The following is a 17,288-nucleotide window of genomic DNA, read 5'->3' on the forward strand; positions in this document are numbered from 1 at the left end:
CTTCCTTGCTCTTGCATTTACTTATCTTCTTATCCTGTTTTCTATTTTCAGGATGTTTTGTTGTATGTATGGAAGCGGTAAAAAGAACATGCAGCAACCGATTGACCTACCAGTTGAAGGTAGCAACTCGGAGAGTCGCCGGACCCCTTTGCTCATCTTTGAATGCACCGAGGACGGTGCAAACTTTTAAGTGTGGGGAGGTCGTCTGACCAGTCGGCATTTTTGGGTGACAAGTTTCTAATCCCAACACTTTTGCATTGCATTTCATTTTTTAGGTCTTTTAGGATTTTTAGTTGCAAATATATGTATATATTAAACTTAGTAAAAATCATGATATTTTCCAAGGATTTTATCTATAGGACATCCCAATTGATTTGAGTAAAAACTTTTCATTGAACTTGCATGAACTATACATTGTGGATCATGTTTTTGAGCTAAGAATACAAGCATGTGAGATTTGAGCCTAATTGCGTGGTTACATCTTATAACCACTTATTTTCCTTCTTGTGTGCATTATTCTCTTTCTATGATTGTAATCTTTGATTTGTTTGATTCTTTATGTCCATTATTCCGTGTATACATGCATTTATATGATTGAGGTCATTATTTTATTTAGCTCACTTACCCAAATAGCCTACTTTTTATCAACCTTTGTTAGCTAACTTTGAGCCTACGATTAAACCACTTTGTTCTTTAATTTAGTACATTACAAGCCTTAAAGCGAAAAACAATAAATGTCCTTAATTTGGATCTTTAATTAGCTTAGGCTAGTGAGTGTGTGTATCATTCAAGTGTGGGGAAACTTGGGACATTGATTGAGATAAAAGGGTATTTTTGTATGTTGTTGAAAATATTGGGAATTGGGTACATACTCATGTATCAAATGTTTAGACCATATGCATTGATACCTTTTTACATTATTACATCAAAAAGAAAAAGAGAAAAACAAAAGAAAGATAATATATATATATATATATATATATATATATATATATATATATATATATATATATATATATATATATATATATATAAAGAAAAGAAAAAGAAAAAAAAAAGAAATAAAAAGGGGACAAAATGCCCCAAAGTAAGGCTCAATAAGAATCAATGCATATGTGTGATAAAAAAAAAGAGAATGCATGAGTATGTGAAAAAGTGAAGAATGGGTAGTTAGGTTAGCACTTAATTGTATATGTTGTTATATAGGTTAGGTGGGAAATTTAGGTTAATCAAATATTCAAATTCTAGTCCACTTAACCATATATATAACCCTACCTTGACCCTAGCCCCATTACAACCTTGTGGAAAGACCTCATGATATTTATATGCATGCATGAAATAATGAGTAAATAGCCATTTCTGACCATGAAAGATTCATATGCTGACAAATCTGACCATGAAAAATTAAAACTAAAGTTATACCCATACAAGATAAGTTTTATACGACAAAAATAACCAATAGTTAAATTTTTGTTTGTAATTCCATAAATACCCTCCTTTTTCCCCTTCCTTCTTCAACTTCCTTCTATAACCATTACTAACTCCACTGTAAATTCATTGTTCCACCAGATCTACTCTATTCTCACATTTCCCAAATATCTGCATCTTGCCAACAACCACTGCATTCCTCTCCTCTCTTCTCCCAAACCCAAAGCCTCATTCAATCTTCATCCCTTCATATTCATATTCTGCATTCAAACCCAAACCCCTCAAAACCCTCACCACCACCAAACCCGACACTCCGTGTATTCCTAAATCCTACATCGGCGATATCTCCTCTGCCATCTCATCTTTCTCTGTCATAAACACAACTGCCGCATGTCTTCCCAAAAATCTCAGGTCACGCTTCCAAAATGACGACACACTCTATGATCTCTTCTTCTTTGCCTTCTTCCCAATGCTTGCCGAAATCGCCGACTTGTAGGCTACGACTTCGTTGCCATCAACATGGAGCACAGCCACGGCGGAATCTCCGACGTGCTCCCCTGTCTCCCGCTTTCGCAGCCACCGGCACTGCCGCAATCCTTCGTGTTCCTGAGAGCTCCACCACTTGGGATAAGAAATCCCTTGACTTAGGCCCACAGGGGATCATGTTTCTAATGATCGATTCCACAGAATCCGCCATCGACATCGTGTCGTTCTGCCGGTTCCTTCCCATCGGGATCCGTGGCTCGGCTCACTCCGTCGTCCAGGCTTCCGATTACGACATAGATGAAGGTTACCTTGGTAGTTACCAAGAAGAGATGTTGATTATGAGCCAGGTTGAGTCCGTTGAGGGAGTGAAGAACGTTGGTGAGATTTCAGCTGTTGATGGCATTGATTGCATCCAAATGGGATCATTGGATCTGAGCGCGAGCTTGGGGTACTTGTGGGACCCAGGAAATGGGAACGTGAGGCAGTTGATGAGGGAGGCTGAGGCGAAGATTCTAAAAAGGCGCAGCGGTGGTGGATTCGGCATGGGGACTTATCTGTCTGGGTTTGCTATGCTGTATGATGATCCCGGGAATCTCAATTCTCAAGTCACGTGGGTATTACATGGTGTTTGATGTTGTTGATGTTGGGTTGTTTAGCAGCATTACTGTGGAAGATGTGAAGAAATTCAGGTTGAGTTTAATTGATGAAAAGCATGATAGTAAGGAGGAAGAGGACAAAGATGGTGATGAAAGGAAGAAGAGGAAGGAAGAGGAAAAGAGAGGATATTTATGGAATTATTAATAAAAAATTAATTATTGGTCATTTTTGTCAAACAAAACTTATCTTATATGGGTATAATTTTAGTTTTAATTTTTCATAGTCAATTTTGTCAGCATCCGAATCTTTCATGGTTAGAAACGGCTATTTACTCTGAAATAATTGTTGATTGTTAGATGAAAAATAAATCTTTGAAATCATGATTAGGGGAAAATTGAGTGAATCAACCCCAAACACTTGAGCAACTAGAGCGGATACACATCCGGTGAGGGTTCGATTGCTCAATTACATGTCTCCACCTATGATCATATTTTCTTACAAGTTTGTAAAAATCTTTAATAACTTAATTCAATTGTGGATTTGATTTGATTGTTTTATCCCTATGCTTATATATGTTCTCTTGGAAATTGATTTATTTTGACCAAGTAATTGCATTTATTTAGATAGATTGCATGTAGATAGGTTGCATTTAATTAGTTTACATTGAATAAATATTGATACCCTTTGTTTCTTTCTTGATTCTAGCATGAGGACATGCTTGGTTTAAGTGTGGGGAGGTTGATAAACCCCATTTTTAGGGTTTATCTTGTGCTTAATTTAGGGGATTTTATCACATTTTTCCACATTTATTCAATGAAATAGCATGGTTTTATGATTTTCTCCTAATTTGTGCTTAAGTGTAAAAACATGATTTTAGGCCCTTAATTGCCAATTTTAAATCACCTTTGATTCCACTAGATGCCTTGATGTGTTTGTTAGTGAATTCAGGATGGAAAGGCTAGGAATGGATCAAAGGAGTGAAGAGAAAAGCATGCAAAGTGGAGAACTCATGGAAAATCAAGGATTTGGAGTGCATGCATCGACGCGCACGCATGGAAAATGAAGTCGCATGGCGACACGTACGCGTGACATGACGCGTATGCGTGGAAATTAAAATGCCAATCGACGCGTACGCGTGACCCATGCGTACGCGTCGTAGCTCGCACGTGACATCATTAAAGTGAAAATGCTGGGGGGTGATTTATGAGTTTTCCATGCCTAAATCCAACTCATTTCTGAGCCTATTACATGCAGAATTCAAGCTTGAGCAAGGGGGGAGGGGGAGCACATAGTGTAGTTTTTGATCATGCTTTAGTTAGTTTCTAGAGAGAGAAGCTCTCTCTTCTCTCTAGAATTAGGTTAGGAGTAGATTCGAATTCTTTAGATCTAGGTTTAATTCATGCTTTGATTTACTTTTCCTTTCTAATTTCTTGTTCCTTTACCTTTGCTTTCCTAGTTTAGTATTTTACTCTTTGTATTTGTTTACTTTGTTGTTGATGCACTCTTGTTCCTTTTATTTTCCTTTAATGCAATTTATGTTTGATTTCTTTTATTGTTGATTTGCTTTGTTGTTGTTAACTTCCTTGCAATTGGTAGTTATAAATTTACATTTCTTGCAATCTTATTTTACCTTCTTTTTATGCCTTCCAAGTGTTTGACAAAATGCTTGGAAGGACGTTAGAATAGATTTTTCTCCTCGTGGCTTAAGTTGAGTAATTGGTGACGCTTGAGTTATCAAACTCTCTTGTTGATTGATAATTGAAAGTTGCTAGTCGATTTGAATATCACTAAAGCTAGTCTTTCCTTAGGATTTGACTAGGACTTGTGGTCTCAAATTGATATCCACTTGACTTTCCTTCATAGTTAGAGGTTAACTAAGTGGAGCAATGAACAATTCTTGTAACAATTGATGATGATAACAAGGATAGGACTTCTAGTTCTCATACCTTGCCAAGAGCTTTCATAGTTGTTAATTTATTTCTTTTGCAATTTACATTTCTTGTTTCTAATTCAAAAACCCCAAAATATACAACCCATAGCCAATAACAAGAATACTTCCCTGCAATTCCTTGAGAGACGACCCGATGTTTAAATATTTCAGTTTATTTTTATTGGGGTTTGTTCTTGTGACAAACAAATTTTCGATTAAGGAATTATTTTTTGGTTTAGAACTATACTTGCAATGAGATTTCAATTGAGAAATTCTATACCGACACAACAATTTCCGCTCATCTGTTTGTTAGGAAAAGTTTTTGTAATTAAATATTAAGGATTTCAATCTGGCATTTAGATATACAATCCATTGAAAAGGTAAAAAAAAAAAAGAATTTGAGCTTTGTAAGAAAAAAATGCAGTAGAAAAGTTATTAGAACCAGTTGTTCTATTAATTGAATTTTTATAGAATAAAGTGTTTATTATTAAACGATTTTTTCGGTTGAATCACAATTGAACTAGTTGAACCAATAAACTAGTAATTAGAACTGTTTAATGACCAGTCCGATTTTCAGAACTTTGATTTTAACTCACACATTTAAACATTGTGGGTTGATTGAGGGTCAAAAAAAAGTTTAATTATTCTGTTGATTCTTATAGTTTCACGAAATTTTTAATTAGGTTCCTATACTTTTTTTCTTTTTAATTGACCAACAGAATAATTAAACCTTCAGAAAAATAAATTCGGATTCGCCTGACATTTCTCTCATAATTGTTGAAATCGGACGGAACATCGAACCACAAAACTGGTGAATCGGCCATGAGATTGGTCCGGGTCATGCATACAAGATACAACCGGCGAAACCAATTTGAATCGGCCAGTTTAGTGGAAAATCGGAGAACCGCTCGGTTTTTAAAACCCGGACCGGTTCAAATTAAAAAAAAATAACCCCAGCCCCATATTGAAAGTTGAAACCCTAGCTGTACTCGCCTACTCCGTCTCGAGTTCAGAGACTCTCCCCCATCCTTGTCTCCTTCACGCTTCAGTTTCACCTTGCTACTCTCCCCCATTCTTCGTGACGTCGTCCTTCCTGGCCTCTTGAAGAACCGAATGGCTGAACCCTCCTTCCAAAACGGCAGCCAACCCCAGCTGTATCTGTCACCTCGGTTCACCGCCATGGCCCCACCGCATGCTCACCTCCGTCGCCGCGCCTCACGCCGGATCCACTAGCTCTCCTCCGCTCGCATCTCGCGTCTCCGCCTCCGGCTGCCTGTGTCTCGCTCGCGTCTCGGTCTCTGTCTCGAGCTGAGCTTCCTGCAGCCTTGCGCTGTTCCCTGGAGTGCTCCACTGCCCCGCTGCTCCACTCTCTTCCCTGCCGTGAGCATTTACTTGTTTTTCAGTTTTTTTTTCCCGTGAAATTTCTTGTATTGCTCTGAATTTTATTGTTGATTGGTTTATGAGCTGATTAGAAATAATTATGGCAGGGTTGAATTGAAATGTTGAATTAGTTTTGAATTGCTGAATTAGTTGAATTGGTTTTGGAATGGTTTTGAATCAGTTATGAATTAGTTTATAAATTGCTGAATTTCTGAATTTGCAGAATTGCTGAAATTTCTTGTGTTATTGCTGTGAATTTTATTGTTGATAGGTTTTATGAGCTGATTAGAAATAAATATGGCAGTGGTTGAATTGAAGTGTTGAATTAGTTTTGAATTGCTGAATTAGTTGAATTGGTTTTGGATTGGTTTTGAATCAGTTTTGAATTAGTTTATGAATTGCTGAATTTCTGCATTGCTGAATTTCTGAATTGTTGAATTATTCCTTGGATATAATTCATGAATTGTTACTCGTGTTTTAAATTAAGATACTATTGTAGTGTTTAGTCACCAAAAAAAAAAAAAATTAAGATACTATTGTAGTAGTACTGACTAATTGAGACTTGATTGTTGTTAAATTAAGTGACTATTTTTTTTTTTTACCAAAGATAGGAGACTCTAACCCGCAACCTCTTAATTGAGTATGGGGAGACTATGCCATTTGAGCTATTACTCATTGGCAAATTAAGTGACTATTGAGGCTGACTAATTCAAATTTTAATATTAAGTTTTTGACTATTTTATATTTTTTATTTACGTGGGATCGAGTCACCGGTTCAACCAATGAACCAGTTGAACCAGTAGTTTAACCGATTCGAGCATCAGTTAAGTTCTGACAACTATGTTCCTCTTGACAAAATGAAACCCGAGTTCTCCCAACCTCCAGTTCCCTACTTTCCTTCACCACACCACTCAGCCAGTCACCTACTACCCTCTCTGCATGTCCTTCTTCTCCGCCGCGACCTCCTTTCTCTTTGCTTACACCGGCTCCTCCTATCCTCCGGTCTGCTCTGCCGCCCTGCCTCTGCCGTTTTTTTGGCTACTTATGTTTACATTTTTATTATTGACCAATGTGTTATTAACTTATTATTTAAGTGCTAATGTTGCTGCTGCTATCAATATGGTATCGCTGCTGTTGTTGCTGATTGTTTATCAATTTGATTAAATTGTTGATAACATAGATGACCCGTTGTTGCCCGAATTCGGTTTGCTTTTTAAATTTTGTGCAAGGCATGTTGAATTTTATTGATTGCGATTCATAATATAATTTTATGTTAGCTTTATTATTTGTTTTTTATATTTGGTAATTGAAATTTCTATTTGGAATTTGGATTTATTTTATGCAATTAAGATTGTTTAATTTTAATTATAATTTAGTTATTCTGATTATATCATTGATTAAATGGTTGGATCTATGGGTACCGATAATTTGAACGGTTCGGTTCGGTTCAATTTGTAGTACTTGCTGAACCAACATAAAAAATCTTCTCCTTAATAAGATCTCAAAATAAATGGGCGATGCAGCGTGGCAACGTTAGGCAGCAGACACGACGAACCATTTGGTGCTTTCTTATTTCTAGGCTCTAAGCTCTCTCTTTTCCTCCCACTTTGAAGAAAACGATCACAAAGATGAACAGGTGAAGTTGCTTTTCATCATTTCTCATCTTTCAGTAGCATAAATTACATTTCTTTCTTGCACATTTTTGGTTCAAATTTATTCACTTTTCTTTGAACTTTAAAGTATGTTAGAAAGAGTGTGTTTCCATTTTCTCCCTCTTTCTATGTTACTAATTATTATGGGTCTAATTGAATGTGTTTGCTGCGTTAATAGACTGGTGAAGAAGAGTGTTTCAAATTTCTTTGCGTTGAAAATTCCAAGCAAGTCCCTTTGTACCGGGGTTGTCAAAGTTCCTGGTTCCAATGTTGCTGAAATTCTCAATGTAAGTGGATAATAATAATAATAATAATAATAACTCTTGGTTTATATCCCATCTATGATTATGAATATTTACTTTATTTGTTATTCTTTGTTTTTATATTTCCCCAATTGATGTGGTTTGAAAATTTGTAGGAGAATGAGAAGAAGGAGAACACCACAAGCAATAGTATTCAACAATATGATATTGCTATTGTAGGAGGAGGCATGGTTGGCATGGCTTTGGCATCTTTCTTGGGTAGCTAATACACTAATACTATTCTTCCTCCGCATTTTTCTTTTGTCTTTTCTTTGATTTTTGATAGGAAAAGAGCTGTGGTTGAAGAAGCTGGAAAAAATAATTGATAGATATTGAATCAACCATATGCTGCTATCAAGTGGCTTAAAAATTTTAGAAGAAATAGTTTATGGTCTCCGTTCTTCTAAAATAGAAGTTAAGGGGATGCGTTAGATGTAAAACATTCATGTGTGTCTTTCCAGTTGCTTAAAGCTTTGGGAGAGATTATTCATGACAATAGACCAGGATATAATTGAAGGCAAATAGTTATACTTCTAATTTGGCTAATTATTCTCCTAAATGTGTTGTTCTTCCAGCAAGTATGCCAATGACTAAGCAGTTGAGTGTTGCAATTATTGATAGTAGTCCTGCTCTCAGTGGTAGCTTGAGCATTAAGAAGGAAGATCCCCCTGATCCAAGAGTCAGTACAGTAACTCCAGCAACTATATCTTTTATGAAAGGTATCCAGCTTTTACGTTTGTTTTTCACTACTACCGTGGTATGCTATCAATTTCAAATGATCAATTTTCTTTTATGGATATAAAATGCCCAAAAAAAAAGAGAAAACGGGAGAAGTACAAATATTAAAGAGGGAATAAGAAGTATAGAAAAGAGCAAAAAAAGGGGGGGGGGGGAAATTCAAGATTACGGAATGGATGCTAAGCTATTTGTACGTGCTTGAAATTGCATCTCCCTTGGAACTGCCATGAGTAGAACAAACAGAAGTGGTCAACCATTCTCTTATTCCTGGTTTATGTGAAAATAGGCACCATTGCTTTTTAAAAATTGAGCCAATAACTGCTAACAGAATAGAATCACTCCCAGGACTCTAATACCATGTTTTGTTTCCTATTTGGAAACTTTTAAACTATGATTTGAACAGAAGTTTGTCTACACCATTGTTTGAGATAAAACAGAGATTCCAACATACTGTAAACTTATTTTCAAGAATGTTACAAAAAGAGGAAACATATTGTTTATGTAGATAATGACCCTTATTAGTTGATCTATTTTCCCAGATGCTGGTGCTTGGAAATATGTTGAGCAAAATAGACATGCATATTTTGACAAAATGCAGGTATTCCCAGATGCTGGTGCTTGGAATTTGTGCACTTATATATCAGTTGTCCTTTGATAGTTTGTTCATTTTTCCAAGCTCCTAGTTTCACTTGCCAAGTTCCTTTTTTGTTGCTAAACTCAAGGCATTATAACCATAAGGATGTTATTTTTGTTTGAATTGTTCAAAATTTCATAGATTATTTTGTATCCTTTGGCAGGTCTGGGATTATACTGGGCTGGGGTATGCTAGATACAATGCGAGAGATGTAAATAAAGACTTTCTTGGGTAAAAGTGTGAACATATGTGACATTGAAGAGAGCCTCTTTTTGAGAACAGCTATCATATTATTAATACCTTAAACTTGATCATTCAGGTGTGTAGCAGAGAATAAAGTTCTCCATAGTGCCTTATTGTCATGCATACAGGTAGAATATCAGAATATTTTATTTTATTTCATTTTGTGATCTATAGTATATTTTTTGCATTTTAACTGCATGAACTGTGTTTTCTGTTGGAAATTCTTTACATTGTTCACAGTTGGAAGCTATTAGGAGGATTTTTAATCCTCCTCTTCTTTAATCTTCTTTCTCGTTAGATGTTATAAATTATCCAAATTGCCATCAACACTGGTATAAAAATGAAGAGAGGTTTTGTATGATATCTTTGGATGCTCAGAAATTTCTTGTAAGTCTAAGTCATCAATTTACGTGTAGGTTCAGATCCATCACAACTAAATCACTAAATCTAGCTAGCTATGTTTTTTCTGCTTCCAAGGTTCTTCTGTCAAGATTATTCCTTATGTCAGTAGAAAACTTTGTTATTCTAAGGCATGATACTTAATTGTATTGCAAACTACTAATTTTTGGCAGGATTCTGATTTCAAGAGAACAATATATCCATTGAGGTTAAATTCAATGACTTTGAACCGAAGCAGCATGTCTGTAGTGAGGGAGAATATGAGCAGCAGAGAATCATCATCTGCTCAAGGTCAATGTGCAAGGCTGCAACTTAGTGATGGCAATAGCATATATGCAAAGTTGGTGGTAATTAAACTTTTGATTATGAATTTGTTATAATTGCATTGTGATAAATAGTTGGCAAAACAATGGTAATTTACATTCTGGTAACCAGTTAGAAGCTATCTGATTATTGCAATTTTATATGCAACAATTGATATCTGATTAAACATGATTGTCTTGAAGGTTGGGGCCGACGGAGGAAAATCACGTGTTAGAGAATTGGCAGGATTCAAAACAACTGGATGGAACTATTCTCAGAATGCAATCATCTGCACAGTAGAGCATCCTTCTGAAAATCGATGTGCATGGCAGCGGTTTCTACCTACAGGACCAATTGCACTTTTACCCATCGGTGATAAGTTCAGCAATATTGTTTGGACCATGAGCCCAACAGAATCAAACCAGCGCAAATCAATTACTGAGGAAGAATTTTTGAAGGATGTGAATTCCGCTTTAGATTATGGATATGGTCCTCATCCTACTTCAAGCTTATCTGGAACCCGAGATGTGTTCTCTTGGTTTCAAATGGATACAACAGTATCAGCCAATGAATCCTTTGAAGTTCCACCAAAAATAACCAAGTTAGCCTCTGATAGGATGGTGTTTCCTTTGTCTTTACGCCATGCCAACTCCTATGCTTCGAAACGTGTTGTTCTTATTGGAGATGCAGCCCACACTGTCCATCCTCTTGCTGGTCAAGGAGTCAATTTGGGTTTCGGAGATGCATATTCTCTTTCAAGAATTATTGCAGAGGGCATTGCTTTAGGCACTGACATCGGAGAGGTATTTATTGTTTACAATGAGCTTATCGATACATATATGTGAAGTTAGATACTTACATATTCTATTTGTCACTCTTTGTGAACTCAGCATCCCTTGTAATATGTATGTTCTGATTTAATTTGAAAGAGTTTGAAGGTTGGAGGATGAGGTATCTTCCTAAAGTAGTGTCATTGGAGAGATCAAGGATCAAGGGTGCGCTTGCTTTGCATTTTCATTTTCTGATTTTATTTTCAATATTTTTTTTTTTATTTTTCTGGATTTTGTGAAGTTAAAAGAGAAAAGAGTGAAAACAACAAATCCTATTTTCTGTTTTCACTTGCTGTTTCCTTCACAAAATTATAAAAACAGAAAACACTGGAAATCAAAACAGAAAATGAAAACGTAAACCAAACGCGCCTTGCTATATAAATTTTGAAGTTGGGATTGCTTTCTGGCGCCTTTACACCCTTGTGTGGGACTTTGCCAGGGATATGGAATGGAATGGCATGTAACTAGTATGATTCTTTCTTCTTTCTGCATGCTTGCTGTGCAGGTGAATTTGCTAAAGAAGTATGAAGCGGAGAGGAAACCAGCAAATATTTCCATGATGGCGATCCTTGAAAGCTTCCAGAAAGCTTACTCAGTTGATTTCGGACCTTTTAATATACTTCGAGCTGCCGCCTTCCATGGCGCAAACTATATACCACCGCTGAAAAGAAGTATAATTTCTTATGCTTCCGGAGAGCAAAACTTCCCCGTCTTCTTGTAATGTCGCTTCGGCCAAGTTATTTGCTGGCTTCAACTGGCAGATGAAAATCTTGCTTGTTTGTTTTACTGATACTGGCATCAAAATAAGTTTTACATGAAGGTTTAAACACTAGCTTTTTGCTTTTTTTTTTTCTTTTGTTTCCCTTAAATGGGGGATTGTGTATGAAACATGAGTCATGGCCTGTTAAATTGTTGTGTGTTGATCCTTCACTGAAACTGTGGCCGTTGTGTGTAAATAGCACCAGAAGTTGTTTGCATGATGGAAATTTTGATGTAATAAGTAGATAGAGAATGACTTTGATGTTTGATGATAAATTCAAAGCATTCTGAAAATATTTGACCCATAATTATGAACTTCACTATGATTTTTTTTAATGGGGATGAGGTATGTTAAAAACGATTTTGATTAATTGAATTATTTTGTACTAATATTGAAAACCTAATCTCTTGCTGATGTATTAATTTCAAGTCTTTTTTTTGTGTTGATGAAAGTGTTTTTAATTCTATTGAATTTAGATCCTTTAATTTAAAGTGAGAAAAATGGTAAAGTAGTAACGTAAAAAATTAATTACTTTTGATTTTGTAATTTTTATGAAATGTGTCTATCTTATTATTATTATATAGTAAACATTTTGTGAATGTAAAATGATATATATTTTATTAACTTAAAATTACTTATATTTTCTAATAATAAAATCGTAAAATTTTATTTCTTTAGAAGAAAGGAAGAAACTGATAATCCAAATAGCAATAGGATGGGATTAGATTGCACTTAAAAATAAAATCAAACCGGTCCAATTCAAACCACAACAATGTATATACTTCTAATTGGATTGATTTTTCCTTTAAAAGTTAAAACTAATTCAAACCATACCACAAGCACTCCTATGTAAATCTGCACAAGAATGAAGAATCACACCTAATATATCTGTGTTAATATTCATCATTCTAAAAGACATGATGCCAATAAAATTATGAAATGCTACCAGCAATGGGCATTTCCCCTTGAAGCCTCTTGTTTCTGTCCCCAACCTTCATTCCTATCGTCTCCTAAAGTTTGAGACAAATGTAAATAAGCAAACACCCAGCCTTCCATTCTAGAAGTCAATGGCTTGAGACTAGTGACTACAAACTATTTGTAAAATCTAAGTGTTTCGAAAACACTCGTCAGCAGAACTCAGAGAAATAACACTAGTAATTCAACTAGCTAAGGAAACAATATACACAGCATGGTCTTTTGTAAATTAGAATATTCATTTAAGGTGGCTACATCTGAAGTTCTGACCAATATATATATTGATAGGGAATGAACTCAAACAAAAATTACTCCATTTTCTTTAATGGTATCGATAACAATACCCAGTTTACCTTCAATCCTTTCATTGTTTCTTGGTTCATAAGCCAATGCATACACATCAGCCTCCTTTGATCGCTCGGCAATAAGCCTTCCAACGACTCTACAAGCATTGTGATCTGTCAGGGAGGGGAGAGAGTTTCGAAGATCCTTGGCGTTTGTGGTAGCGACAGAGATCACTTTGCTTGTCCCTCGGTGCATCACCTTAGCGTGAATGAATCTTTTTGAAAAGAAAACGTTTAGTAAGAACGGTCTCATGTACATATCTGTCCTCTGCTTCCATGATTTCCTGTTAGGTTTCTTTGCAGCTTCACTTCGAGATCTTCGGGTCCAAGCAGCTTGGATGAAAGAGCACCCCTACAAAATGCAGATGTTGATACAAAGAGTAGACTGAGCATGGAGAGAGAGAAAGAATTGAAATTACAAACACCCTGATTTGGCCCCTGACAATTCGATGTTAAACAATCTCGTCACTATATTTTTATTATACTTGAAATTCCTAAGCATACAAATCTTCGACAAAAGCTGTACATACACAAGGAGGACTAACATTTTCACCTTTTTTTGAAGTTTAATTTTGATGCACTACGGATAATGTAAAATATTTTACACGTCTATTATATCCATTCTTTTGGATAACCATTCATATAGATAGTTACCTTTTCTGACATGGCTTTACAATAATGCATCAAAATTAAATTCTTTTTCCAATGGTAAGGGAGAAACTTGTTTGGAAAGGCAATAATGAAAGGTGAATTTGTAATGTTCATACCCCTAGGGCTTTCGTACCGCAAATTGCATGACTAGGACAATTGTCCAGCTGAAAACTGTTAGCAACTAAATTGGGGTTTCTCTTTAAAAAATTGAGAAGTGGAACAGTATCATATACGGTTTTCATCTCAAAATGCTCGATTTTTTTACAATTTAGAACCCCAATCAGAACTCAGAAGTTCAAAAGATCACAGTAAAGAACAGGTTATGTGAGCCTTAGGCTTCAAGTTCATGAGAGGGTGAACCCTAAACTTAGAGGAACCAAACTGATTTTAATATGAACCTACTCTATGCTACTATTAAGACTGAAAGGTAATTCTTATTTGATAATTAACATAGAAAAGAATGATTTCGTAAGTGCAAGACTAATCAAGTAGAAAGAAAGAAGCTAACCTCGGAGAGATGAGTGTGAAGATGGAGACTTGGCGGGATGGAGGAGAAGGACAACGAACGAGGAGGAGAATCACCAACCGCTGACCACCAGCGGCCAGTGGGAGTGGTAGAAGAGAGGCGGAGGAGCGGCGGACAGCTGTAGGGCCTGGGCAGCTGTGACGGCGGCAATGCAAGTTGAAGCGTCATCCGTGTTGATTGGAATGCTCAACGAGAAATATGAAGATGAAGTTGGGAGCACTTATGAGCTTCTAATGACTCCGATGAGGTGAGTGTGATATGACAGTGGATTTGAGAATTGAGTGTTTGACACAGCAACTGGACGGAGACGCAATGCACAGAGTGCAAACTGCAGAGGACATTTTACCACATTATCTTTAATTGTTTTTTTTTTTTTCAAATTTTATATATAACAATTATAAAGATTATGGGAACTTAAATTAACTATTTGAATCTTATAAAAAATAATTTATATTAAAAGATTAAATATTATTGAAACTATTAACATTATTTGTTTTTAAAATGAAATAATTTCTAATTTTATTTTTAGAAAAATATTTCTTTGAAAAATGAGAATAAAAAATAAATAGATCCTTAATTTTTTTTGTAAAGATAAATTCATCTTTTACATTAAAAAAAAATACAAAATCATCTCTCACATCTTTAAAGGCATGATAAAGAGGTCCCTTTATCCAATTGCTAGTTTAAAACGTAATAAAATGAGGGGAGCTGTTACTGTGCTAAAAGAAAGATTTTTCAATAGGTGTGGATCTTGCATGTCTCAACGTAGTGGGAACACGTGTCCCGTTAAAACATTCATTGCTTCTGCAGGTGTTGCAGTCGAAGGCAGCTGGTGCAGCAGAGGGTCCCACAATTCAGTAGGGGTGCGGGAATCGAGGTTTCTAATCAAATAGATTAGAAGTAACAGTAAGCTAATTAATTGGAGATTAAATATAATGTAATGTAATTGGTTTTTTTGTTTTTTATGCTCGGGCCTCAGTTAGGTGAAAAAATTGAATGGGTCTAGGGGAAATATTATACCCAAAACAAAAAAAAGAAGAGGACCCAACCCGTCAGCTTCTCCCACACCCTCCGTCACTTGTGAAGTCACCCCGACCCCCCTGTATGAAGCAAATCAAATTAGTATCAAATTGAAACCCTAGCCGAAGCTTTCGTCGAGTTCGAAGTTCGCTGGTGTTATGTATATGTAGCTTCCCTGGAGATCGAAGTCTTCAACCCGTCTTCGCCGTCACTGATCACAGCTGCTACTTGGAGCTCGGCCTCCGTCGTCGTTGTCTTCTCAGGCGCGCTGTAGCCACCGTCTGTTTGCCGTTCACGTTCGCGTCTTCATTCAGAGGTCGGCGTCGTGTCCATCTTCGCCGGTGACATTCAGTCGCTGTTTGTCGTTCGAGTTCGCATTCCCGATCGTCCGGTTGCCACGCCTCTCTATCGCCTGGCAACGCTGGGACCTAACCGAGAGCTACACCTGGCCGTCAAACTGCTGTCTTTTGTCGCCTGAGTGAGTTCCCCAACGCCCGCCACCAGACAATACACCTAGACAAGGCGAATACTCTGCTTCAAACTCTACAACTTCTGAGTTCTATTACAATAAGTAAGTTTTTGAATCAGTAGTATGTTGGATATTTTCAATAGACTGAATTGAAGTATACTGAAGATATGTTCTCTTCTGTATGACGCTGATGTTAAGCTGTGAAATCTCTTATTTTGTTTTAATTTTACTACACTCGACATGCATGATGAAGTGGTTTAACCATGTCACTGGATGACTTTATAATTGCTAGCTTTTGGAAACTTAGTAAGTTGATTGCATGTGAAATTAGAATAATTGGATTTTAGGAATTAGGAAATTTTAGCTGCACAAATAGCATGTTTGCAGAAAAGTTAATACGTTAGCATCATGATTCCACTGGCATTAGTATCTTCTGGTTAATTACGACTATTTTCGGGAACTTGTGGATTTGCTAGTTGTTCTTTTGTCGTTGTTAGTCGGTTCATTTTAATTTTTTTTGCTTATGTTGTGATTTTCTGTGCGTGAAGTTGTTAAGTTGAAACTTTGCTAAATTGTTGGGATGATGATGATGTAATTTGCTAAGTTGTTAGGGCGGTGCGAAGTAATTCGTTGAATTATCTATTTAGGTCCTGTTCTTGATTACTTGCTAGATTGTTTTTTTGTATTTACTGTTGTCTGGGAGATTATTGCTGGATATTGGTGATCATTGGTTTCTTGTATGCCGAATGGTTTCTTCCTCTAACAGAAAAAAAATCTCAACAAGAGTGTTTTGTTGAGTGTTTATTTTGTTTCGGAAGTCAATTTTTTTGTGATCAGCGTTCATACTGTGAATGCTGTTCTGCTATTTTTGTTGGGGTTATTTTCTTTCGGAAATCAGTTTCTTTGTGATCAGTGGTGAAACTCTGGATGTTGGTATGCTGTTTTTTGTTTTGTTTCAGGAGTCAAAGTTGTTGTCACGAATGCTCAAATTTTAAACCTTGTCGAAACTTTTTTTGATGTTTTGGAAATAAATTTTGTCATCAATGCTTATAGTGAAAGTTATGTTGTTTTGTTCTAAGGCTGTGTTTGGAAGAGGTGATTGATTGCTTAGTGATGTTTTGTTTTTGTCGTAAGGCTGTGTGTTAGGTTCAATTTTCATTGTGTGGGAAATTCCTTGAGGTATATAATAATTAATTAGGTAAAGTATTTCAATGGAGGTGACTCTGAGTGAGGAGGATGCTGATTGTGGAGGGAGTGAAGGTGATGCGTACGAGGATGAAATTTCTGAGTTGGAAGACCTCGCGCGGACTGAGTGTGGATGACATCCTGAAGAAGGTGGGACAACATTGATAATGCATATGAGTTCTATCGGGGGTTTGGAAACCTGCATGGATTCGGGGTATGAAAGGGTGACTCTGAAAAAGATTGTGAGGGGAATCTGGTAAGGTATAGGTTTTTTTTTGTAACAATGAAGGCTTGAGGGAACATAAACACTACGACAGGATTGACAGAACGAGGGTACACAAACCGGAGACAAGAACTAACTGCAAGGCAATGTTATCGGTTTATTTAGACAAAAACGATAAGTATTGGAAGGTTAGGAAGTTAGTTACAGAACACA

The 17,288-nt window shown here is 36.3% G+C and overlaps 2 protein-coding genes and 1 pseudogene across 3 annotated transcripts; 2 read left to right on the top strand and 1 right to left on the bottom strand.

Annotated features, from left to right (window-relative positions):
- The first annotated feature begins 1,882 nt into the window (after window positions 1-1,882).
- LOC112742800 (uncharacterized) lies at window positions 1,883-2,715 on the top strand (annotated as a pseudogene).
- A 2,675-nt stretch (window positions 2,716-5,390) lies between these two features.
- Window positions 5,391-12,052, top strand: LOC112743551 (uncharacterized). 2 transcript variants are annotated; one of them, XM_025792807.3, is made up of 11 exons: window positions 5,391-5,821; window positions 7,280-7,457; window positions 7,652-7,760; window positions 7,892-7,994; window positions 8,351-8,494; window positions 9,053-9,111; window positions 9,311-9,378; window positions 9,467-9,518; window positions 9,963-10,136; window positions 10,296-10,895; window positions 11,428-12,052. In XM_025792807.3, the coding sequence occupies exons 2-11, from the start codon at window positions 7,450-7,452 to the stop codon at window positions 11,641-11,643; spliced, it is 1,533 nt and encodes a 510-aa protein (XP_025648592.1). In that variant the 5' UTR covers window positions 5,391-5,821; window positions 7,280-7,449; the 3' UTR covers window positions 11,644-12,052. The 2 variants fall into 2 exon arrangements, with proteins under 2 accessions (XP_025648592.1, XP_025648593.1); XM_025792808.3 differs by having other exon boundaries at window positions 5,405-5,821; window positions 7,345-7,457.
- Window positions 12,053-12,863: 811 nt separating this feature from the next.
- On the bottom strand, window positions 12,864-14,870 carry LOC112743552 (uncharacterized). Its single transcript, XM_025792809.2, has 2 exons — window positions 14,161-14,870; window positions 12,864-13,353 (listed from the first exon to the last, which is right to left on the bottom strand). The coding sequence occupies exons 1-2, from the start codon at window positions 14,344-14,346 to the stop codon at window positions 12,955-12,957; spliced, it is 585 nt and encodes a 194-aa protein (XP_025648594.1). The 5' UTR covers window positions 14,347-14,870; the 3' UTR covers window positions 12,864-12,954.
- Window positions 14,871-17,288: the final 2,418 nt, after the last annotated feature.

Source organism: Arachis hypogaea, chromosome 14 (genome assembly GCF_003086295.3).
Source record: "Arachis hypogaea cultivar Tifrunner chromosome 14, arahy.Tifrunner.gnm2.J5K5, whole genome shotgun sequence".
NCBI classification, from domain to species: Eukaryota; Viridiplantae; Streptophyta; class Magnoliopsida; order Fabales; family Fabaceae; genus Arachis; species Arachis hypogaea.

Bases quoted from the DNA above. Each gene is read 5' to 3' on its own strand.
- LOC112743552 (XM_025792809.2), bottom strand. From the start codon at position 14,346: ATGACGCTTCAACTTGCATTGCCGCCGTCACAGCTGCCCAGGCCCTAC. The intron at 13,354-14,160 runs GTTAGCTTCTTT...TGCATTTTGTAG, and splicing joins TTCACACTCATCTCTCCGAG to GGGTGCTCTTTCATCCAAGC.
- LOC112743551 (XM_025792807.3), top strand. The intron at 7,761-7,891 runs GTAAGTGGATAA...GAAAATTTGTAG, and splicing joins ATGTTGCTGAAATTCTCAAT to GAGAATGAGAAGAAGGAGAA. The intron at 9,379-9,466 runs GTAAAAGTGTGA...TTGATCATTCAG, and splicing joins GTAAATAAAGACTTTCTTGG to GTGTGTAGCAGAGAATAAAG.